General features: G+C 33.5%; 2 protein-coding genes and 1 long non-coding RNA gene across 3 annotated transcripts; 1 reads left to right on the forward strand and 2 right to left on the reverse strand.

Annotated features, from left to right (window-relative positions):
• LOC18598679 (sulfoquinovosidase) lies at positions 4,791-9,850 on the forward strand. The gene is made up of 8 exons (XM_007028295.2): positions 4,791-5,915; positions 6,004-6,136; positions 6,389-6,604; positions 6,904-7,059; positions 7,317-7,569; positions 8,299-8,699; positions 9,206-9,322; positions 9,435-9,850. The coding sequence occupies exons 1-8, from the start codon at positions 4,873-4,875 to the stop codon at positions 9,768-9,770; spliced, it is 2,655 nt and encodes an 884-aa protein (XP_007028357.2). The 5' UTR covers positions 4,791-4,872; the 3' UTR covers positions 9,771-9,850.
• On the reverse strand, positions 8,078-9,532 carry LOC108662269. The gene is made up of 2 exons (XR_001928117.1): positions 9,387-9,532; positions 8,078-8,718 (listed from the first exon to the last, which is right to left on the reverse strand). It is a non-coding gene; the product is annotated as an uncharacterized LOC108662269 (long non-coding RNA).
• Positions 10,625-23,923, reverse strand: LOC18598680 (DNA gyrase subunit B, chloroplastic/mitochondrial). Its single transcript, XM_018121588.1, has 21 exons — positions 23,665-23,923; positions 23,138-23,279; positions 22,954-23,034; positions 22,762-22,875; positions 22,283-22,339; positions 21,071-21,172; positions 19,909-20,059; positions 19,742-19,818; positions 19,435-19,545; positions 17,873-17,943; positions 17,364-17,505; positions 16,787-16,885; positions 16,525-16,653; positions 16,265-16,379; positions 14,810-14,877; positions 13,171-13,284; positions 12,969-13,085; positions 12,842-12,895; positions 12,647-12,752; positions 11,266-11,396; positions 10,625-10,945 (listed from the first exon to the last, which is right to left on the reverse strand). Exons 1-21 carry the CDS (start codon positions 23,793-23,795, stop codon positions 10,877-10,879), a joined length of 2,181 nt encoding a protein of 726 aa, XP_017977077.1. The 5' UTR covers positions 23,796-23,923; the 3' UTR covers positions 10,625-10,876.

Genomic DNA, 25,572 nt, shown 5'->3' on the forward strand with positions numbered 1-25,572 from the left:
ATGTATATTGTATTTTCACAAATTAATTATTTATTATATGTTTGAATTAATTATTATTTATTTATTATTTTTATCAAGTAAATTTTTTTGGTATAGTCAAACTTTTCATTTATTAAGAATTTCGGAACCTTGAAATCGAGACCCTCCCATCATACTAGTGGGAAGCTTGATTTGGATTCTGAACCTAAGGAATATCGGCTCGGGATTGCGACTCCTCGCGCCCTGACCAATCATCACATCATTGGTATTGTTTACTTAACTTATTTAATATTATTGTGTCTTAAGATTCAATTTTTCCAAGGTCAATTCTAATACCTATCTTATTATAATTATTTGACTAGCTCAACTATATATATTTTTATTTAATATAAAATGTTTCTTCCTTGTTTATTCTCATTCACTGAATATATTTTTATAATCTAATGTATAAACATATTTTATATGCTCCTTACATGGTTTTACCCAAGAATACCTCACCAATGTCTCAATAGTCTCCAATTTTTACTTAACTTAACCTTTATAATTTTTTTTTGCCTATCATCTATTTCATTCATTTATATTTTTATATTTTATATTTAGATCTCTAGATCTATCACTATAAACATATTTTATTTAGCAATTTATTATTATTATTATTATTATTTTTTGCTATGTGCTTTATTTTCCTAAGTTTCAATACCTCAAATAAATATTTTCTTACATTTGAATCCTTTTCTTATGTAAAAAAAAATTTATATTTATATATCCCTTTATTTGTATTACTTTCTTAAATCTCAAAAATAAGACCTAAGGATTTTAGAACATTACATTGAAGTATTAATCTTAAATGATTAAACAATAGTCCTACAAATAAATAAAATGAACCAACTCAAGCCATAAAAATTTAAGAGAAATGATAAATATTTTACCTTTCTAAGCTCCTCCAAATCTACAGCCCACTCCAATCAAGCCAGCAAATTTTATTCTTCCAAAATATGCCATTTGGGGTGGGAAATGGGAGGTCTACCCAAGACACACTTTAAGAAACCCCACTATTTTTTTATCATTTCTTCACTTTTTCCTCCCCTTTCTCTCTCTAGTGCCCAGCTACTTCTCTTTCTCTCCACCCGTTTCTTTTTTTGCTTTCTCACCCAAGATCCTTTTTTGCTCTCTCACCCAAGATCTCTTTTTGCTCTCTCACCCAAGATCTCCCCCTTCCTCACTCACCCAAACCGGCAGCACTAAGAAAAAACCCCCTGCCCTCTTTCTTTCTTCTTTCTTTTTTTTTGTTTGTGGCTTCCCCCTTGCTAGAAATCTGGGAATTTTTTTGTTTTTACAGATTTGTTCATCTCCCCCCCTCCTCGAATTCTACAGTGTCCCCTCCTTTATACCCGATTCTTGGGCTCTGGAGGGGGCACACTCCACTACCTTGCCAGACGCGAATTTTTCGCGTCTGGCAGGGTGAGGGAGGTGCCTGGCAGGGTGCGTCCGCACCCTGCCAGTTGTACCTCACTCCCCTCTTTTTTCATTTCTTCTTTATTTTAATTTTTATTATTTTTATTTATTTTTTGTTTATGATTTAGTGTCTACAGATACCTCTAATGCAAAGGAGTTATTAGCTACAATAATACAAAGGTATAGGTGTAATCAAATGTTGAAATTAGACCTTTTTTGAAGAGACTTTATTCCATGAATTATGATGGGATAAAAGTAGTTCGGGAGTACATCATTAAAATGGTCTACTATCAAACTTAACTAAGATGCCTTGATATTATCATTTGTAATGCTTGTAGGGTGGGTTTATATTTGATGTACTGACAATTTATAAATGCTATATACTGTCAGTTCACCAAATCTTGTCACATTATTAAAATGATAAATTTAAATTCTGTAAAGACTTGATACTAAATATTAAAAAAAATTCTTTAAAAATGCATATAAGATAAACTTAAATATTAATAATTTTCTTAAAAAATACATATAAGGACTTGAAATGTCTTCCATGTTGCAGCATAAAAGGAAATGATAGAAAGGTTGATAAAGGATAACATCCTTCCTACTTTTATTTCTAATGATCCAAAAACATGTGTTGACTATTTTAGGGATAAATTAACCAAGATAAAAGGAAAAGAGATCAAATAGAAGTACTAATTAGAACTCACTCATACAAACATAAGTGAACCTTATACCCTTACTATATGTAACCGTAGATACTCTATGACATTCCTTGATTATTTTTCTCATTATGGTTATCTACTCTTAATTAAAGAAAAGTCTAAAGCTCTTAATAAGTTCAAAATATTTAAGAGTAATGTTGAGAAACAAATGGGAATAACTATTAAGATTGTCAAGTATAATAAGAGTAATGAGTATTATGGTAAACCTGACACAATAGGACAACAAAAGGGTCCATTTTCTAAATATTTAGAAAGTCATTGAATAATACCTAATACACGGTGCTTGGTAGTCCTAAACAAAATGTGTGGCTAAAAAGTGGAATCGCACTATAAAGGATATAATGAGTGGGTTTATTTTATTGAAATTTTTAAAAGGAGAAGCAATCAAAACAACTTTGTATATCTTAAATAGAACTAGGGATGTAAATTATGAGTTCATTTTATTCAATTATCTACCAGTACCTGATCCGATATTGTAGGACTTGAGTATCCTATATTCAGATTTGAAACGGGTTCGAGAAAGAATTTTAATACTTCTCTTAGGTTTGGGTAGGGTGCAGGTTTCACCCTTTGGATTTATTACTATAGAAGTCTCAATAAGTAATATATTAAGAGGGGGTGAATTGGTATTTAAAAATACTTTTAAAAACTAAGTGTAAATTTCAAGACTTTTGGAACCACAAATTTCTTGTGTCAAAAACAAAATGTGTGATTTTCCTAAGCAAGTTTTCAATAATAATTGAAAAGAACAAATAATAAATCAAGGTAAAATATTTTCCTAAGTCAAATGCTAGCAAAACATAAATAATAAATCAAGGTAAAATATTTTCCTAAGTCAAATGCTAGCAAAACATAAATAATAAATCAAGGTAAAATATTTTCCTAAGCTAAATATAAGCAATAAATTACAATGCAAAAATATTAAAAGCGAGATACAAGATTTTTATAGTGATTTGACTTTCTCCAGTATCTACATCCGTTTCCTTGGAACACCAAGGAATTTCAAATCTATTAAGACAAATAAGCTTTTTATGGGATCAAGCGAAACCTTCACAATAATTTTTTCACAAGATCAAGTGAAACCCTTATAAAACTTTTTCACAAGATCAAGCGAAACCTTTCAACAATGGTTTTTCACGAACTCAACCACAAACACACAAATAGTTGTTCAAGGTTAAGCTAAACCTTTCATAAGAAGAGTACAATGTTTAACAAGAAAATGCCTCTACAAAGGTTGGGTGTTAGACGTTTAAGCTTGAGTATAGTAAAAGAAGAAATATCAACTCAAAAAAAGCAAGTGTAAAACTTTTCTAAGCTTGGTGGAAAACTAAAATGACGCTAAAGAGTGAGGACAAGCTTTTAAAGGTCTCTATTGGGTTTGATACTTTATCTCAAGTCTTTTCTTCCTTTTAAATGACTCAAGGGTTTCTATTTATAGTTGGTGTGGAGTTAAGAGCTATTAGACACAAGTTTAAATTAAATCTAGTTATTGCTGAAGCTTAAGGGTTTACTATAACACTTGTAAGATTGACTATGTTCTTCAAATTTCTCAAATTAGAGTTTTATAGTTGAGTATAGCCTTTTTCTACATGATCCAATTCCCAAGAACATGCAAGTTGCAAATTTGGATTGCCAAGGTCGACTATACAAGCATTAGGGTCAACTATATCTCTTTCGAATCTTGAAGTTTTGATCTCGATACCGATGTAGTGTACAAGAAAGATTCTAATGTATTGAATTTCAGTAGTTAATTTGATGATTGTGTTATTTATGTTGCTAAAATCATGTAAAAAAGTTAGGTACATTTTTTTTATGTTCTAAATAAATATCTATTATGATAGATTTAGATAAATAACACTTATTACACTTAAAATTTTGAGTTGAAGCTTAAACAATGAAAATTTTAATGTTTTACTCTCTTTTTTCTTTGTTGTTTTTTATCATATTTTAATTGCATGAATATATACAAGCATATATCTTGTTGAAGAAAATATTTATGAAGCATGTCTTTTTTATCAGCCTTAGCAAGATGAACTTGGTCCGTCTGGTTGTCCAAATACAAAATATTAATTATCCATTTCAAGATTTTTTGATTTTGTAGGAAGCAAACTTTCCGTGTCTCTCGCAAAAAAGTTGAATAGTAAAAGTGGAGTGTAACCCCACCACCATACCAGCTTTGTACCAATTTTAATGGTCCAATTTTGCCTTTTACTTTTATATTTGTCTAAATAAGCTCCTCAATTCTTCAGTATTACTTTACTTTGGATTCAGCCCTTCAATCGTTATTTTAGGTACCTGAAAACAATATGTGTTTGCCACTTAACATGAGACAAAATTCTCCCTATCCTATCCATTTTAACTTCAGTTCTAAGTTTGTAAGGTAAAATTTAATGATTTTAAAATCATATAATACTTTAAAAAAATTTAAATTTTTTTATTATGTTAATAATATTTTTATATTTAATTAATTTTTATAATTAAAAATATGATTTATTATTTTAGATGATGTGATATGCTTAATATCTATGACATAATAATAATATAATTATATAATATTTTTACAATTTGATGATGAATAAATAATATTTAAAATTAAAATTTAATTGATTCAAAATAATAATAAAAAAATTTTATTCAAAGTTTCTTACTTAATTTAAAGACTTTTCAAATATGATCCCTTGACACATTGGCAAAAATTAAAGCTAAATGCGATCCCATGCACAATCTAAACTCCCCCACTCTCATCATGTCAACCCTCAAGATCACTAAAAAGCACCACAAGCATCTCAACAATCCCTTCCCTTCCACCCCAAGATATCTCCCCTCAATTCAAGGCAACCTCATCATCAATTCCCAGACGCTGCCGCCCCACCAAATTTTCCCGGTCGGGAAGGATTTTCAGCTTCTTTGGAGCACCAGAAATGGCGGGTCTATCTCAATTTCTCACCAATCTCAGCCTTCAAAATCATTGTGGTCCACCATCCCTGGACAGGCATTTATATCTGCTGCCCTGGCTGAGACTGAGGTGGAAGAAAGCAGGGGATCTTTTGTCGTCAAAGACAGAGATGTTCACCTGGTTTGTCAGCACCAAACTCTGGACGATATCATTTTGATCAATCCATTTGATGATAAAGATAATGACTTTCTGCCTGATCATTTGGAACTGGACCGTCTCAAAACAGATTCCAAGATTGCAGATCCCCCTGTTTTGGTTATAACAGGCCACATTTTCAGCGAAAGGAAAAAGAAGAGGCTGCAAAGTTCAGGCATTTATAAGGATATAAAATTTGAGAAAAGGGGACCTGCTGCTTCAGCAAGGTATTGGGTCTTGTTTGATCAAAAGAACTGTAACCAAATTGGATTCCAAGTCAAAATTGGACAGCCAAATTTTCAGCTTCTTCACCAGAAAGCTTCACCTCTAACTGCTTCAGGATGGTACCGGCGTTTGAGGAGGAAACTGGGGCGGTATCGAAAACGGAAGCTGGGTTGGTACTGGGTCTTTACAAGGACGAAAGGTTTCGTCACAGTTTCTTCATCAGAGGAGGAACTAGGAGAATTGAATGTTGCAGAACCTTCTGCAGAATTCAACAGGGTTTGTTTCACCTATGCAAGTGAAGGAAATGAGAGATTTTTTGGTTTTGGAGAGCAGTTTTCTCGCATGGATTTTAAGGGGAAAAGGGTACCCATTTTTGTTCAAGAACAAGGTATTGGGAGAGGAGACCAACCTATTACCTTTGCTGCTAACTTGGTTAGTTACAGGTATGAGTTAAAACTACTTTGTCTAAAAAGGTTAACCTCTAGCACTAATTTGATGGTTTTGATCTCAAAAAGAATTTCTTTGTTGTAGAGCTGGGGGAGATTGGAGTACTACTTATGCTCCTTCACCATTCTATATGACATCCAAGATGAGGTCTCTTTACCTGGAAGGATATAACTATTCCATATTTGATCTGACACAACATGATAGGGTCCAAGTACAGGTATATTTCAATACATGTAGTAATGATAAAATTGAATTTGCTTTTGAAACAAATCTTAAGGCGCTGCTGAATATGCTTTTGAAACAAGTGTCCAACTGTTGAACTGAGTATGTCTTTATATCCTAGTTGTAATCCACTAATGCATACTTGAGATTTATGAATGTTATAAATCTGCTAAGAAATCGGGTTGTTTGAGCCTCATCAAGATTTAAAACTTGCAGTTTCCCATTTTCTGTATGCTGGAGCTTGCAGATACATGGAAATGCAATTCAAGGGAGGATACTGCATGGAAACTCACCTTTGGAGATCATTGAACACTTCACAGAAGCCATTGGGAGGCCTCCTAAGCTCCCTGAATGGATGATATCTGGAGCAGTGGTTGGCATGCAGGGTGGCACAGAAACTGTGCGCTGCGTTTGGGACAAATTGACAACTTATAAGGTTCCCATTTCAGTATTTTGGTTGCAGGTAATGCTAATGTCCTTGCCTTTGTTCAATGCTGAAGCTGACTGAAATGCAGAAGATTCTCTTCTTGTTTCAGTAATTATTGACACCTGAGTTAATTTTTTGTTAGTTCCAGTTTTCTTATAGAACAGTTATACTTGTTTTCTGGATAATTTTGAAGAGTTGGAACTGCAATATGCAATCCATCAGCCAGTATGAGATGATTTTGATTGAAAACTTTATTCTGCTCAAAGAACCTCAAAAAAATAAGAACTCTAAACACAAGGTTTCTGTCAGTTTGATTTGTGGCTATTGTTCTGTAGGACTGGGTTGGGCAAAGGGAAACATTAATAGGATCACAATTATGGTGGAATTGGGAAGTGGACACAACAAGGTACCCTGGATGGCAACAGCTGGTTAAAGATCTTAGCACACACAGCATCAAAGTGATGACATACTGCAATCCTTGTTTGGCACTGGTACTGATCTTCTTACGCTGATGCTTCTTTGCTAACTTCTATGCTGTCCTGCAGTAGAACCATACCAACCACCAATCCACATATGCAACAAATTTAACCAATAAAGGGTGTTGCATTTATTTCTCCTTAGAAGAGACTGAAGATTTTTCCATATTGAGCATGCCAAATGACTTCTTACGTAGCACGTACTGCACTATAGTTTGATAATGGATGCAAGCTTGCAACCTTGATTGAGAGTTCAACTTCCTTTTTTATAGATGGATGAGAAGCCAAACAAAAGGAGAAATCTCTTTGAGGAAGCAAAAGAGCTGGACATCTTGGTGAGGGATCAGCATGGAGAACCCTACATGGTTCCAAATACAGCGTTTGATGTGGGAATGTTGGACTTGACACACCCACTAACTGCAAATTGGTTCAAGCAGATTTTACTGGAAATGGTGAATGATGGAGTCAGAGGATGGATGGCTGATTTTGGTGAAGGCCTGCCAGTGGATGCTGTACTCTATTCAGGTTTGAAATCTTAACTGCTTTTGAACTAGTCTGCATAGGATCAAGGTGATCCAAAGAGCTTTTGCTGCTCCTCTTGGGTCTCCCGTTTTGGTTTCTTTTGTGGTTATCCACGTGCAGGAGGGTAGTAATGATGAGAGTTTGAAGTTGTTTATTGGTACAGAATTCTGAAGTTTCAAAGGCAGTGGTAACAATCTTTCTAAAAACATCAAGCTCCTCTCTGAATCCACAATTACAAAAAAATTGGAGCATAAATAAGCTATTCATTTTCCAATACTCGTTTCTATGTTCTGTCATGGCTCGTGGCTGGTGGCAATGGTCTTAATCACCTCCAAACTAGTATGTCATCTTAGAAGTAAACTACCATATTTCTAGAGTTTAATTGACTATCATTGCCCATGCTGTCTTCCAGAAATGCTTCAATCTTTTAACTTATTATTTTATAAATTTATCTCCCCGTTTGTTTAATTATAAAACAAGCATGGCAAATAGCTTTTTGCAAAGTATGTCATAACCATTCTGTGTTCAATATTGTCAAATCATTTGCATCCTTCCTTGCAAAGTGCAATAAAGTAGCAAGTTATTGGCATGAGGTGCCAGCATAATCCCCTTAACACATCAGATGTTTACATGATAATCATATGAACTCTTTCTGAACCCTGTCCTCTCCTTTTTTCCTAACATTTGCCTGTTGAACTATATCAGTAAGTATAATATACTCAACATTTCCAGGTGAAGATCCTATTTCTGCTCATAACAGATACCCAGAACTATGGGCTCAAATAAATCGTGAATTTGTGGAAGAATGGAAAAGTAATCATGTGGGAAATGAGAGAGAAGACCCAGAAGAGGGCTTAGTCTTCTTCATGAGGGCTGGTTTCAGGAATAGTCCTAGATGGGGGATGCTGTTTTGGGAAGGGGACCAAATGGTAAGCTGGCAAGCTAATGATGGGATAAAGAGTTCTGTTGTTGGCCTATTGAGCAGTGGACTTTCTGGGTATGCTTTTAACCATAGTGATATTGGAGGTTACTGTGCCATAAACTTACCAATTATTAAGTATCATCGAAGTGAAGAGCTGCTTTTGAGATGGATGGAGCTAAATGCATTCACCATCGTTTTCCGGACTCATGAGGTAAGTCAAAATCTGCAACCTGAAATACCCAAATAATTAAACATGCAAAGTCATATACTCATTTTTGTTTAGTTAAAAATAAATGAGCAAACTCTTTAAACATCCATGAAAAGTCTAAAGGTCCATATGGTGAACTTTTAACTATTACCTGCTACACAAGTTACTGCTCCAGCTATTTTCAAGATATTTCATTCAGTCAGAAAAATTTTTAATGATTGATGTATTGCCTTTATGGCTGTATTCCTAACATAATTCAGGAGTTTTGTTTAAATATGATATGCAGGTTTAAGCATAGTCAAGTGAAATTTAGAGGTTTCCAAGTGCTTAAAAAGAAGTCGTCAGATCTATCTTTCTGAATTGTGCTAACTAGGCAAACTAATTAGTAATAACCTGCCAAAATTCTCCAGATTTCTATCCAAAGATTTGAAGTTTTGACCCAAAGATAACAATAACAGGTGGTCAGGTATGATCTTGTTAGTAACTGATATCAATCTTTCCTCTGACAGGGGAACAAGCCTTCCTGCAACAGCCAATTTTACTCCAACGACCAAACTCTGTCACATTTTGCACGCTTTGCTAAAGTGCACAAAGCTTGGAAGTTTTATAGAGTCCAACTTGTAAAGGTAATGCCAGAAATGTGCTGTTATTCACCACTAAACAAGCAACATGTGTAATAATCTGACAAACCTCTTGCTGTCTCTTTGGTTGTACTCTTATGTTGCATGCGCAAAACAGGAAGCTGCTCAAAAGGGCTGGCCTATCTGCCGTCACCTATTTCTTCACTACCCAGATGATGAGCAGGTTCAGAGGTTCAGTTACCAGCAGTTCTTGGTGGGCAGTGAGATCCTAGTGGTTCCTGTGCTTGACAAGGGGAAGAAGAATGTCAAAGCTTATTTCCCAGTAGGAGAAACTTGTACTTGGCAACAGATCTGGACCGGAAAGCAATACAAAAAACAAGGTTGTGAAGCTTGGGTTGAAGCTCCAATTGGTTATCCAGCTGTATTTGTTAAGGTCGGCTCTACAGTTGGAGAAACCTTTCTGAGAAACCTGAGAAATCTTGACATTCTTTAAGGAATTTATTCTTCAAAAAGCCAATGTTCAATATATACTTTGTTCACTTTTTTCCAACTTCAAGGGTCTTTTATTTATCATCTAAGCAAAGCAAACACATGAAAAATAAGAAATTTCCATGATATTAAACTCTAGTTTTGATGAACACTCAAATCTTAAACCTTGGGTTTCGAAAGTAAATTCAAAACAATAACCAACAGGAGGATGAAGTAGGAGCGTTGATCTGGCATGCTCGGAGAAGGTAACATGCAGTGTTGACTTTGATTACCAAAAGAATGTTGAATTCTGACCATTCAAGTTTTGATGGGAATGGTTTAAAACGTTCAAATACTGGGAGATCAGAGATTTGGGTCAAAAATGGCCACTCATTCTGATCTTGTTTCTGAAAGAATACTAGAGCTATCAACCTATAAAGTATAGATTGGCAGAGGCATTTCTCAAACGGAGGCACTGGAAATGAAATCATTCATCCTATTCTTTGGGGTTAATGCTTTCAAAAGGCATCATATTCGGATACAGGGCTAATCTACCCGTAACCATAAAATATCCAGACGATAATCATCATAATAATCAAAGAAAACGAGACAAGGTTGACACAAGTAACTCACAGTCTTTTCCCCCGAATTGAAGCTGCATGCCCTCTTCTTTATTTGTCCATTTCTGTTGGAACTTCCTTCCCTCTTCTTTCTATACATATATAGCAGCATAAAATGGAACCGATTCCAACACTTGAAGCATATTCCCTCAGTGGGGTCACCTTGTCTATTTATTGTCTACGTCAAACAGCATTTTTTTTCTCTTTTCTTCACTTAATGTTATTTTATCAACTTTTTCTACTTATAAATTTAGAAGAATGAAAAGAAAATCATTTTTTTCCCATTCTCCACAAATTTTCTGATCAAAATTTGGAAAACAGCAATGTATGAAGACGGAGGATCTTCAATATGAGGATTAAATATCTATAAATACAACATTTATACACAATTCCCAAACAAAAAATCCCCACCCACCCAAGAAAAGAGCACTTTCAACCTACTTGGCAACTAGAATTACCAACACAAATCTTTTATACCCCAATGCCTGCATGCAGTATAAGAACTCCACTCTCAAATATCCAGCTTATCAAGGTTGATCTTGCTTGCGGAATTCTGGATGAGTTCCTTCCTTGCATCCACCTAAATACACAAAAATCACTTCAATTTAGTAATTCTCTTGAAAATATCACTATGAAGGATGCATGGTGCAGGACAATCGGGAATTCTTTTAGACCTCAAATCAAATTTATCCCTAGCAGCTTTTACATACAGTAGTGTCCATGTTCACAAGAGACGGCAAGAAATTAACACGAACCACAAAACTTAGAAATAATTAACGACTATTGCACTTGATAGACTAATCCTAAGCATTTTGTCAGTGCAAAAGGAGCCACGCATGCCATAAACAGTAGTGCCTCATTCTACATAAACTAATCTAATCATTAACTGGACCTACATACCCGAGCACCCATAAGGGATGAAAACACCATATTCGCTTCTGCAGCATCTTCAACCACTAATTGCTTCAGCAACCTTTGGTCAGGATCCATTGTTGTTTCCCACAGCTGAGCAGGCATCATCTCACCCAATCCTGCATCATAACCATACACATTCTAATTAAAATAAACAACCAATGCTGAATAATGAAAACTCATCCATATTTTTGCAGCAGAATGGTAAGAAATACAGAGCAGACCCACAATTTAAAAGAAAAAAATGATTATAATTCCATCCAAGTCCCAGAACTCAAGGTAATTCGTACTGTTGCCGGAAGTAAAAGGCTCAACTAAAACTGCATATATGTAGTGTTAGTGGATGTCGTTGCTTAACTTTTGGTACAAATTTGCCTGCATCTTAGGAAAAAAAAGTGACATGTAACTCCATTGCAGATTTTTCTATTTATTTTTTAATAGTGATTTTCCACTCTCTCGATCAATTCTCAAAATGTGACTCATTTTCTTTTCTCCACTACTGAGTTTTAACAAAAAGATAGATTTTATAAAATGCCAAAAAGGGATAAAGTTTCTTGCTGATGTTAAAAAGTCAACAAACATTCCATATGAGCCAACTTGTCGGAAACTACTCTTATGAAAAAAGGATCAATGAATCCTGAGTGAACCCTACACAAGTTGTTTTCATGTTGAGTTAGGAGCCATAAGGAGTTTGCATCTAACACGTGTTCTGTTGTTAAGCTTCTATTTAATTGACACATTAATTCATGTCAAATTACATAAGTGGATCCAGCTTTTTCAGGCTATTACTGTCACTTTGAAAATTCTCTAATGGTAGGATCTTTCTTCCCCTCAAAAGGATGATTCGCTACCTGACCCTGATTTTCTTACAAGTATCTATGCTAAATACAATGACAAGTGACTTGCAAAGAAAAACCAATAGGTCCAAGAGACCATGCATATTTCAGCACATTCTAATACTGTATATGCATATGCAAAACCTAAAAGCAAAAAGTATCAGTTTACCCTTTCAAACTATATAGATTTCATTAAATATGAGAGATAAACATTAAATCACAAGAAATGTTTTTAGCATTAATCATAAAACAGAATGCTGATTAGTATTGTGCAGCTTTAAAACAGTCAAACATAAATTTAAGCATGTTCTTGTATTCATATGATTATGCAAAAACTAAAATAAATGCATCACTATAACGACAGAGTAACTTTCAAACTAATTGATTTCATTACATATGAAAGCAGACACTAAGTTTCAAGAGATATACATCATGTGCATGAATCATATAACAGAATGCAGATTAGCTTGCTTAGCCTCCCAACAGTGAATTACATATCTCCACCAACAGAGAAAGAGAGATTTTATCCTTGCCTTTGAATCTCTGAATGTTGTATGATGCATTCTGGGGGAACATACTCTGGACCCTTTTAAGGTCTGACTCATCATAACAATAGTATACCTGTTTTCCCCTTTCAACCTGATAATTGTACCAAAGTGGAGAAAAAGAATTAAGCACACTGTTAGTTAGATTACTTCCCTCTAAATCCAGTATAGCTAACAACAAACCTTGTACAGGGGTGGAACACCAACATAAATGCAACCTTCATCAAATAAGGCTCTCTGCAAAGAACAAATTATATCAATTCCTTTATTCTTTGTAGCCACAAAATTGAGACTTTTTATCACTGCCTACCTGATATCTGAAGAAAAATGTCAGCAGGAGAGTTCGGATATGAGCACCATCCACATCAGCATCTGTTAAGATGATGATCTTATGATATCGTAGGTTTTCTTTTTTAAAATCCTCTCCCTGGGATAAAAAAAGATATATTATGTGATATTATCAGTTTGCCTATGAAAAAAGAAATTAAGCAGAGTAACGACAAAATAAGTACCTTCACCCCAAGTCCAAGACCGAGAATCAAATTTTGAATTTCTTCATTCTTGTACATTGCTGCCTCATCCCTCCTTTCAATGTTCAAAATTTTACCCCTCAGGGGGAGAATGGCCTGCAACAACACATTTATAGACTCAATATGCTACAGACATATAACTCTAACCAGGACAACAGAAAATAAGACCAGGATTGCTATCCTGAATAATAATCTATATATGCAGATAATGAATCATATCATTGTAAAAGTTTATCTGAACTGTAATTTTCTATGTAACTACAGCAGCACCAACATACTGAGCAAGCCATATGCCAATGTTCCAACAGAATAGATGTCTGCACCCCCCATGCATCATGGAGCACCATTTAACTAAAGCAAATTGTCATGGTTTAACTAAAGTAAAATCCATAAAATTGTAACTAAGTGACTACATCGCAAACAAGCTGTAAATAGTAACAAAAGCCAAACATCACTGGTCAAACCACTTAAGAATCCAAAACCAACATGTACCACAAAGAATATCATGAACTTGAGTAATTTGCATGGTGCAACAAAAATAAAATCCACAAAGACATCACTACAGTAGCATGCTACAGAAGAATAAACTGAAGAATAACTGAAACTAAGCCCAGCTACTCTATCGAGATAAAAATGGAGTAGTTCTAACACTTCTCATTCTTTTATTCCTAGACTGCTGTCTCTTCTCTGTCCCTTTTTGACTAATTTCTCTATTTCATTTTCTTCCACTCTCTTCTCTCTCTTCCTTCTGCTGTGTTCAAAATCTCCAAGGTGTTTCGGACACATATCCCTTGCCTTCATCCATTGACACAGGTACTCTCCCCTAAACTTGCAAGTCCAAGGAGTAGGGATTTAACGTATTATGGATGAGTTAGCTAAAATTGTTGAAGCAAAAGAAAATCAAATAAAGATGGACTTCCATAAAAGAGTCATTAAGGCCATCTACTTAAAGAGCAAGATAATTTGCAGCATCATTGAATTGGTAGCAAATAGAAGCACCTGAAGGTGAAGTTATAGTTACTGCAGGGAAGAGGCCATCAGAATAGGGAAAGATGCCAAGTTATATTAGCAGAAGCCATCGCTGTTTGTTGTTCAAGACCCTTATGCCACATTAGAATTGAGTGCATTTGGTCCAATTTTAAGTGAATCTCAACGTTACATGTTTCAAAAAAGTGTTGACATAAAATAATGCATTAAAACGCTATAATAGCAGATTAACAAACATAGTGGACAGAAGAAGACATTGCAGAATAAGAGCAGCCCTCTGATGGCATCAATTGGTTAGTATCTGCTCCAACAAGCATCATGAGACTAGCCTATTGTCAACATGTATGACTGATTTGATACACAAAGTTTTCCTGCTCCACTGTGTCTTTCTTTACATGTATATGGGTGACATTTAAAGATTAGTACGTTTTCACATCCTAGTTACTGCAAGCAAAAGCAATGTTCCATCAACTCTATATAAGATCAGCTTAACTAATAGATCAATTGAAGCCTTTTATGAAACACAACTAAATTACAGAAAGATCCAAAGTATTAACCAGCATGTTTCAAAAAACTGCATTTTATCTAAATTGTATCTATTCAGTCCAACTACCATGAAGAAGTAAAATATTACCTGAAAACGCCTATCACGGCCTTGTTTTGCACTACCGCCAGCTGAGTCTCCTTCAACTATGAAAATTTCTGCATTCATGTAAACATAAAGATTAGTTTTAGACACTCATTAGTAGTAGATCAGAATGCATTATCATTTTGAAACCAACAGGGACTGATGATGTAGAATCTGTAGAATATAAATAAAGTCATAGATAACTTAATCCTCAACTAGCATATTTCCATTCTCCATCAACTAATTTCCAAATCTAGAATACCAGCTTTCAGTCAATGAAAAATAACAAATCTGGTTTACCTATATAGAAATTAGTCCTCCAGCGGGAAATACAAAAGAAAACAAATCCTCTTCATTATCAACATAGTTAAATAAGAATACATTTAAAACAAATAGTGACTGACTGTATAGGGCAGATCCTTATTTTGCGATGGGCCACTTATCTCACACTAGGAAAACTTATGAATCATGGGCAAGCAAAACATGAGATAAAATCTAAGACCTTAAGTGTCACAGTAACTTTTTGTAATTTTAAACACATTATCTATCAAGGGGTGAGGTGGTGTTGGTTCACATAAACACCAATACAGACACACATAAGCTTTGTGTTTGTGTATGTGTACGTATAAGTTATAACTGAAGAATAACCACTAGAGAGGCACCAAGGTGGGCCCCAACCTAAGCAAACTAGTGATCTGGATAGAAGATAGAGCAATTTAAGTCTCAAAAGTCATCTAACACCTGGGCTCACTTTATAACACTCTGAAAAGAAGAAAATAGAAGGCTGGACAACGAAAGAAGAAAGAAGAAAGCAAAACTGAAGAGAGAAGGAAAAAAATAGCTAAGATTGGAATGAAGGTTTAAAATTACAGTTAAAATAAAAAAAAAAAAGTTACTATGGTCATTTATGTGACCAAGAGTTAAAAAATCTACTCAGTTGTCTTGAATAGATGTGCTGACAAGGTAATGTTACGATAAGGAAGAGCCTGTGATAACATTTGTGCCCCTACCTGTTGTTTAGTTCAGATATTTCAAAATATCAATTACAAGAACTCAAACTGAAACCGGATATCTCAGTTTTTATTAAGAAAAACTGAAACCAAAAATTTCCAAACCAAATAACTTGGTTCAATTCAATTTTTTGGTTTTATCGGTTATTTGGTACAGCCCCAAACAGATTATACCATCATTCTAACCACAGCAAAAATATTCAGAAAGAAAAGATAGAATGATGCAAAAACCATTCAGAAGGAAAAAGTTCATAGAAGTATATATAACAAACAATATCTCATGAAAAGATGCTGTGAGGGAGAAGAGAATAAATAGATAAAAAAATTAGCAAAGAGAATTTGAACTTTATGAGAAAATTCCCAAAAAAAAACCTGAAGATGATCAAAATGCTCTCCTTACATATAAGTCAAAAACTTTTGAAAGAAGTAAAGCAAGGAAAGCAACATTTACCAGATTCTTCTGGATTTGTGGATGAACAATCAGCCAGTTTTCCAGGAAGAGATGATGATTTCAACACACTCTTTTGTCTGACTAATTCCCTTGCCCTCTTTGCTGCAAGAGCTGCCTGATAGGAAAACAACAGCAAGAGCAAACTAATGATTGTTATGCAGTCAGTGCCAGTAGGCATACAGAGCCCTTGGATAAGGTAACTAGATTCAGTGAATCAATAACAGGGTCAAAAGAAATTTTGTAAGATACGCGAAGGGTACCTTGAAAGCATTTAGTGATTTGGAAAGAATAGAATCAAGTACATCTGGATGCAACTCCAAAAATTCGGCAAGAAACTCTTGGACAGATTGATCAACCACTTTCCGCACCTCAGGATTTCCCAATCTTGTCTTTTAACAATAAATGAAAACTCATCAAGTCATCATAACAGCAAGCTGGACAGCAATCTAATTCAAGCTATCAAGAGCATCACGATGAACAAGAATATAAGTATGCCATGGATATCAAATATACAAATCATACCTTTGTCTGTCCTTCAAATTCTGGATTTGGAATTTTCACAGAAATAATGCATGTCAGTCCCTCCCTTACATGTTCACCACTTAAGCTAATATCCTTATCCTGAAAGATATGGAAGATGACTCATAATAACATACATCACAATTACTTCAAATCCACATTCTACTCATCCATGTCTAAATAATTGTTAAACTTGAATCCATAAGATCAATAAACAAATTTAAAGCATTTAAAGTGCTTTAATTACTATTTAGCAAAAACAAAAGTGCTTTAACTACTGTTTGTTAGACCTTAAAAGCACTTTAATAGAGGTTTCTAACTGAAAGGCCTTTTTGGCAAAGGTCAGGACAATGTGCTTCTGCAGATAAACATTTTTGATGAAAGCTTTGAAAATTTCAATTAAGCACAGCTGAATCTTTTGAAATAAACACAATTCTTGCATATATTTTCCTTGAAAAAGAGTAAAAATAATCCAAGTTAGTTGGTACTCCCCAGAGCAAAAAAAAAAAAAAACAAAAACTCAACAGAAGACGGCCAAGAACAAACAGAACTTCAAATAAGGAAACATGAATAGAAATACCTTGATAACCTTAGACTTTTTTCCAAGATTATTGAGAGTTCTTGTCAATGAAGCCTTAACCCCCTCTATATGTGTACCACCATCAATGGTCCGTATGCTATTGGCATAACCTAACATTGTATCTGAATATGCATCTGAACACCTAGAAGAAGATGAACAAACCAAATCAAACCACATGGATTATTTAAGGAATGAGACATACCACAGTAGTGCATCACACAAAATTACAGACACTAAACACATCCTGAACCTGACATCCTTGATGCATAAAATGAACCAAGCACCATTAAAAACAATAAAGAGATAGATTTCATCAACTCCTTAATAAATGCAAGGAAGATATGAATACAATCATGAAAAGTGTAGCTAATTTTTCAAAAGTGAACAAACAGCAAAGGCAATCTGATGCTTAAAACAAATTTTCAGCAGAGATAATATTTCTTTATCATGGAAAAAGACAAAATTCATAAAAAGCATATGAATGCCAAACTAAGTGATTAGTGGTTTACCACTGGAGAGCAACATCGATTGTAGCTCCATCTATTCGTCTGCTGAAACCTAGCACGTCATGAAGTGGTTTCTGAATCAAAGAATCGCCAGTTACCAATGCAAAATTGCCAAAATGCAAAATGATACAGTAGATCCAAGCAGTTTAGAATGTAAGAGAGAGCATACATATCAAATAATGCAATTTGTTCAGATCCCACATATGAAAGCACTGCAAACTCTAGATTTTGCATTAATCTCATATTTTGATTTCATCTATAACAGTGCAATAGATAAAAACCCCCAAAAAAAAGGTTCAATTTTCCAGCCATTACTTAAATACTCTACCTGGGACAGAAAAGCAGGCCAAAGATTATGATGTGTCCCCCATATAAGAGTCTCACTCATGACTTTATCTTCAGTTACTGAAGCCCTAAGGCTGAAAGTCTGGACATCTATTTATACAATATGCATTGCTCCAGACTCAACAATATATAAGTGTATCAGTAATTACAATTACATAAGAAACCATGATCATGACCAATTACATTGAGTTCTGAATAGATGTATAAATGCCAAGTAACCTGATCACTCTAGACCTGCTTAGTAACATATTTTACAACCTATAATCTTTGTAATACTTACTTTCTAAGAACTACAGTTTTGGGAGTTTTAGGACTAATAGCAAAAATGTTGACTTAATAACAAAAATATTGACTGAATTAAGCCACATTTGGCACATATGGCTTCATAGCTCAAGCCCTGATCAATAATCTCTCATGCATACAAGTTTTAGTATTATACTGTGTCATCAAAAACTCAGCAAGATACCAAAAAATACAGTTCATAACAAAATATTTTGCAGAATAGCCTTTTATTTGGGTTGTAACATGAATGAACACCTTGAAACACATTAATCATTATTAACTCTAAAACAATTGCTGAACAAAATGAACCTTGCCTAGCCGATGACTCTTATAAGTTACAGGAAATGATACAAGTCCAAAGGTCTACGTCTTTCTCCTTCAATTTTCATTTATTTTTTATAAAATTTTCATATTTATAAAATTTCCTCAATAAATTTCTAACCATATCCATAAAACCAATCAAGTGAACCTTCGCCCTCAACCTATATAACCCATTTACTCAGGTTCAATAACTAATAACTATAAATCTTTAGTCTTAGAGGGATGAAAACCTTCTACAATTAGCAAAAGTAAGTTCTGATTACATCTTTCCCTCCTATTCTTTTTTCATTCTCAAGCATGAATCCACTCATTTAATTCCATAGCATCAGCTTAGCCTGAAAAGATCTAAACATACATACTATATATATATATATATATATATATATATATGTATGTATATATGTATATATGTATGTATGTATATATGTATATATGTATGCATGTATATATGCATATATGTATGTATGTATGTACATTGTGGGTTAAGGATGTGGGAAATCAGCATAAAAGCAAACAAAATGAATAGAGAGAGGAAAGGGAGGGGCAAGGAACAATACATAGATAGAGAAGAATCAAATGGAAAGAGAGAGAAGACAGGAAAAAACGAATGCACAAACCTTATCGGTATTTAGCCATTTCACGTATTCAACCAGTCCCCCAGCAAAGAAATATTCATTGTAAAGGCTCTTCTCTGGATTGTTATCTTCTTTTTTAAGAGTGATAGTAAGCTACAAAGGTCAATTACAAAAAAAATTGCAAAGCTATAACATCAGTAAAGCATGGTCTCAAATTTATACTGCATCAAGAAAGTAAAAAAGAAAAACAAGAACATTCCTAACATGACATCCATATAAAGATCAAAATTCGAATATATAATGGTGACTGATCAGAATATAGTGACCTAACTCAATGTAAAGAATTTACCTTAGGGTTCAGAAAAGCAAGTTCTCTAATTCGTCCAGCAAGTGTGTTGTAGTCCAACTCAATGGCAGTGGTGAATACTGAGGGTTTAGTTAAACAAGAAATTAAATATTAATAAATCATAAAATCTGATTATCAGAAATTAAGAGGAGCTCAAAAATCAGGCATACTTTCTTTGTCAGGCCAAAACCGGATGCATGTCCCCTGACGATCTTTTGATTCAGTTGAAAGCACGTGACATGTTAGTGTCGATACAGGCTTCCCACGTGAATATTTTTGCTCGTATTCCATTCCATCCCTCCAAACAGTGACTTCTAATGTCTGCAAAGAAAGAGATGGCCAACTTACAATAAGTGATAATTAGTTCCTGCAAAACCTTAATTAACATTTTACGAGATATCATTGTCACCATATAAAATATCATCTCATTAACATTTATTTTCCCTTGACTTCAAACACTGATGTTTTCAATTAAGATTTATGCATGCAAATATGATTGCTGATAAAGTGTAAACTACATTCTATCATAACCTGAGCAGAGCATATCTTATGTTCGAAGACATAGGATGTAGCAAACAGATTTTTTTAATCAAGGAATTAAGAATAAATTACGAGAGAAAAAGTAAAGTCGATGACTCATCGCCTAGAGACCCAAATAGAAACCAACTTAGTCAAACACAAAGGTACACTTAAGCCACTAGGTGTCAAAATGCACTCACTAGAGTAAACATTGGCTCAGATTTTTGAAGTAAATAAATATTTTAGAGAATAAATTCATATCCTGTATGACAAATACATATTGTGGTATAGCCATATTTAGTGTCACTATTTCCCTCTGAATGGGATTTTTGTTTGTAGATCACCTAGTGGCATAAACAAAGTTAACCATATGATTGTTCAACCATAAAAGCAGTTACATTAGAGAAGCTTAACTCAATCTAAAAGGATAAAAAAGAGTCAAAGAATAAAATGAAACAAAGAAGGAATCAATCCTGTGATTTGTTGGACAGACCCAGTTACCAGTCTCTCACTGCTTCAAAGTTGCAGAAAACAATAGAACAAGGCCATGACAGAACAATATACTGTAAAGGAGAAGTGTCTCTAGCCATCACCAAAAATTTTGATGGATTTCATCGTTTTAGAAGGGTCCCTCAACCCACCCCCTGTTTTTTTAATTTATCTTTTTTAGGGTTTCAAGGCATTTTCTGGCACTCACCTCATTTGAGCACTTAGATGAGTGCCTACGCCTACCTCACCTTTGACAACTGTACAGACAACAAAACTAAATAAGACCAGAAATGAGGAAATTTTACAATTTAGAGTATAACACACCTCTGATAAGGCATTGACAACAGATAAACCCACACCATGCAATCCACCAGAGACACTGTAACCACTACTTGAGCCACCAAATTTGCCACCTGCATGTAAGACCTGCAGAATAAGATGGATATGTAACTAGCATCGAATAAATCTATTCTGTAAAAGAGAAAATAATGCATTAACAACTACTTAAAATGATGTAGTTTCTTTTATTTTGATGGTAACTCCTAGAGGTTCTTATAAATATGACTTTGGGTTTCATCTCCATTTTTTTCCCAAGCTTGTACGTTGTCTATCTTGATACACAGCGCTAATATCTAATCTAGAAGATGCCCTCCACTATTGCAAATTAAAAATTATTTTTTTGTCAAAACCCAACTATATTGAGAAATATTATTCTCATCAAGGCAAACACAACTGTATGAGATTAATATCTACTGTCAGAATTTAGACATGCAATACTAATCATCTTTTTCACCAATTAAATTATATTCATACTCTACATAATACTGAGATTATACACCTTAGTTTTTGTGAAAGAGGTATAGAAACTAATTTCTTCATTTGGATTATGTTTCTCCATAAATAAAAGAAAAAGAAAATCCATGAATTAAGCAAGACATATAAACAGTTTAGTTGGTATTTTCACATAGTAACTTAGTTAAGAAGTGGTGTTCTAATGTGAATTAAGAACTTTTAGCATAAACTAACTCACAATTCCATCAGTCAAAGTAACCATCAAGATTACAAATTTAGAAGTATTATATTTTTATAATTCTAGCACATTTTCTGAAAGAAAAGAATGTATTCAGTATCTTGAAAGTCATTCAGATGATGAATTTCTCACAATTCCTTTGGCGAAAATACCTAGTTTATGACTGTTTAAATAATTTTTTTCCCACAAGGTGAGGCTCTCAAAGCCATGCCAATTGATCACAAGACAATGAGACAAAAACGGAGAACTACATGAATAAACTGAATCCAAGAAAGCAAAAGACATCCTCCTTTGAAGCACCCTAAGGACAAATACCCGAAGCATGGTGTCAAAATTCATTGAAATCCGAGATTCAGGACCAAGCCATGAGATCAAACTTCACATCACAAATTACAGGACAAACAAGATGAGTGTTTTATTTATTCAAGTGACTTTCTTGAAAAAGATTCCTGCTAACCTCAATAAAAAAATTCAAAATGGACATAGGATTATTTATGCTTAATTACCGTCAACACTGTCTCCAAGGCAGATTTCTTTGTGATAGGATGCAAGTCAGTTGGAATCTGCAATTCATAAGTGCAACCAAGTGAAAAATAGTAGGAAAACACATTAACAGCTGGCAGAAATAACAGACAGTTCTTAGCCAAGATGCTGTAAAGTAAAAGAATTAAAATGGTCTGCACTGGAAACACATAATGATCAATGAAAATGTTTACGTCATACACACCAAAATTATGACAGGCAAATTCTTGCAGAGGGCTCATGTCATTCACATCTCAAGATAATGTATAGAGTGTTAGTCAGTGATATACACATATTGGCTAGAGAAAAGACATTGCATCCCTAACAAAACAAGGCATTGGATAAAACGGCTACACATTAAAGTTAAATTCGCAGGTTGGAACATTTAATACACATTTGACAACAAATGCAATATCACATTAACATCATTTGTAGCAATAAAATAGTAGAAGGAGTTGCATACCCCTCGCCCATTATCAGTTATGCTCACAGAACCATCTGAAAGTAGAACAACATTTATTTGTGTCGCAAAACCAGCTTGTGCCTCATCAACAGCATTATCCAATATCTCGTAAACCTAATAGGAAGAAGCAAAATCAACATCTATTTATCAAAATTGCTAAAAATAAAAAAAAAATTGAAAAAGATTGAGTACCAAATGGTGCAAACCCCGGGGTCCTGTACTTCCAATATACATTCCAGGTCTTTTTCTAACAGGATCCAACCCTTCCAGAACCTTAAGACAGTACAAGACGTTATTTTGAACCAAAACCACAACATAGACAACATTAAAACTAAATTAAACAACATACGAAAGAAAAAAGTATATGCAAAAGTACCTGAATTTGCTCAGAGTTATATGCTTTGGAGCTTTTGCTTCCCTGGAAAGCTTCAGTTGTTATGTTCGATGACATGAATGCCTTTGGTGTGACCACATTTTGAACTGGAAGCCTGCAAATGCTCCTCAATGCAAAGCTTTTCCTGCAAACCAATAGCCAAATTTGACAAAGGGATTATAGAGAAAATGAAAAACCTTAAAAAAAACGAAAGAAAGAAACCCACATTGAGTACTCAAATAAAAGAAATTGAAAAAAAGGTGATCTGTTTTCATTATTAGCAAACCCAGAAATAAGAAGGAAAAAAAAAAGCTTTTTTTACCAAACAGAGCCCAAAGAAATGACAAACGTTATTGCTATTTGAAATATTTAAAGTAATAATTGAACAAAATACAAAATACCCATTTTGTATTCCACTTTTAGAAACCCAACTCCCTTTTCATTTCCCATGTTACTCAACTAACCAAATAGAAATAGCAAAAAATAAAAACAAAAAAAAAAGCGGTGAAAAGAGAGAGAAAATAAGAAACCTGGGCTTGAAGAAGAGAGAGGAGCGAGGAAGCGAAGCGAGAGAGTGAAAACAAGGAGAATGAAGGAAGAAACGAGAGCTAGAAGCCATTAGACGAAGATGAAGATAAGGATATCGCAGAAGGAGCGCCATCGAACAGAGGGGGTGGGGTTTCAGTGGGATTTTGTCCGTCTGTCTTTTGTTTAATTTTTGGCTCTGCGTTTTGTGTTATAATCCTAAAACCCTTCCCACCGTTTCCCTCCTTTTTTTTTCCCTCCCTCCCACTCCCACTCTTAAACCCTAACTTAGAGATCATGTTACATTTCTTTCTTTTTTTTTTAATTGAGAAGGGATTCGAACATGCTATTTAGATAAAAAATAATGTATTAATTAATAAATTAAATATTTTAATATTTTTTTATAATTATGATCTCATTTTTTAGTACTTTTACGTCTAGTTATTATTTTTAGAGATGTTCATGGTTAGGGTATTTATTATTTTTTTAAATATATGGATTTGAATTTTATTATTTAATAATTTATATTATATAAACTATTGCATCTATTGAGATGAGATATTCAATTTTTAATTGATTGTTTTCAACTAATTTAGTTTATCTTTTTATTCCTTGCTCAAAATTATATGTAATTTGTTCGTATTTTTCACATTTCTAAATTTGAATTAGAATTCTCTATATATTCTAAATGTTAAAATAATGTATCATAATTAAAAAATTATCTTTTTTCATAACTCAAATTCAATTGTCTCAAATGTATAAAAAGATATTAAGTATATCAGTTAAATACCATTAAAAACTCTATTATTTTACAATTATTTTTCAAATTTACATACTTAAATTTAATTACTTATTAACTAATATTTAAATTATAAGACATGTGAAGTAAACTTTTAGACATAAGTTCATAATTATTACTAAATGGAAATGTTAATTTTATATCAATTTCTTTTGAATATTTTGCAATGTTTAAATTAATATCCCAAAGAATTCATACCTTATATAATTCAATTTTTTTAAAAGAATTCTCTTGAAAGTTAAATAAAAAAGTTTAATTTGATTTAATTACTATACTTTGATATTTTATAACGTTTAAAATCCATATATAGCTATGTAAATTTAATAAATAAATATGAACCAAATAATAGTCTTAAAAAAAACAAAAAATGTATGTAAAAATTAATGCCTTTAAGAATTAACATGATTTTTTTTTACAATAATGAAAATAAGTCTTTTTTTTGTGTGGATAAATAATAAGAAAACTAAGTCTTAACCACATTTTTTGAGAAGAATTAAAGTTTTGGGTTTTTAATTATCTTCATACCCAAATGAATTAATTAAACCAATAATTAATAAACTTTATGCCTTAACATCTATTAGAATTTTATTCATTCTTTCTATAATATAAAGGGAGTACATGAGCCTTTTGTTAGCTTTAAAATTGACTCTGATTTTAAATTGACAAAATTAAATGATCTAAATATGCTTCAAATTTAAATGAAAATGATTTTTAAACTTGAAGATCAATCTAAAAGAATTTTGAAGATTCGTTGTGTAAAGAAAATGATTCTGAACACTTTAAAACTGAAGTTCCAACTATTAGAATCAATTTTTTGAAAATGTGAAGAATCGATTTTCTGCAAAATAGAAAGCAAAATTTCCTTGAGGAAGAAGAATCGATTTTTGAAGATACAGAACCTACTGAAAGAAAAGAGAATCGATATCTTGAGAAACAGAAGTCGATTCCTAAAGATACCAAAGATACTGGAAAAGAACATAATTGATATCTTGAGATTTTTGAGAAAATATAAGTCGATTCCTAAAGATACCAAAGATACTGGAAGAGAACATAATTGATATCTTGAGATTTTTGAGAAAACAGAAACAATTTGGAAAGCCATTGGAAAAACAAG

This window comes from Theobroma cacao, chromosome 5 (genome assembly GCF_000208745.1).
Source record: "Theobroma cacao cultivar B97-61/B2 chromosome 5, Criollo_cocoa_genome_V2, whole genome shotgun sequence".
Classification (NCBI taxonomy): Eukaryota; Viridiplantae; Streptophyta; class Magnoliopsida; order Malvales; family Malvaceae; genus Theobroma; species Theobroma cacao.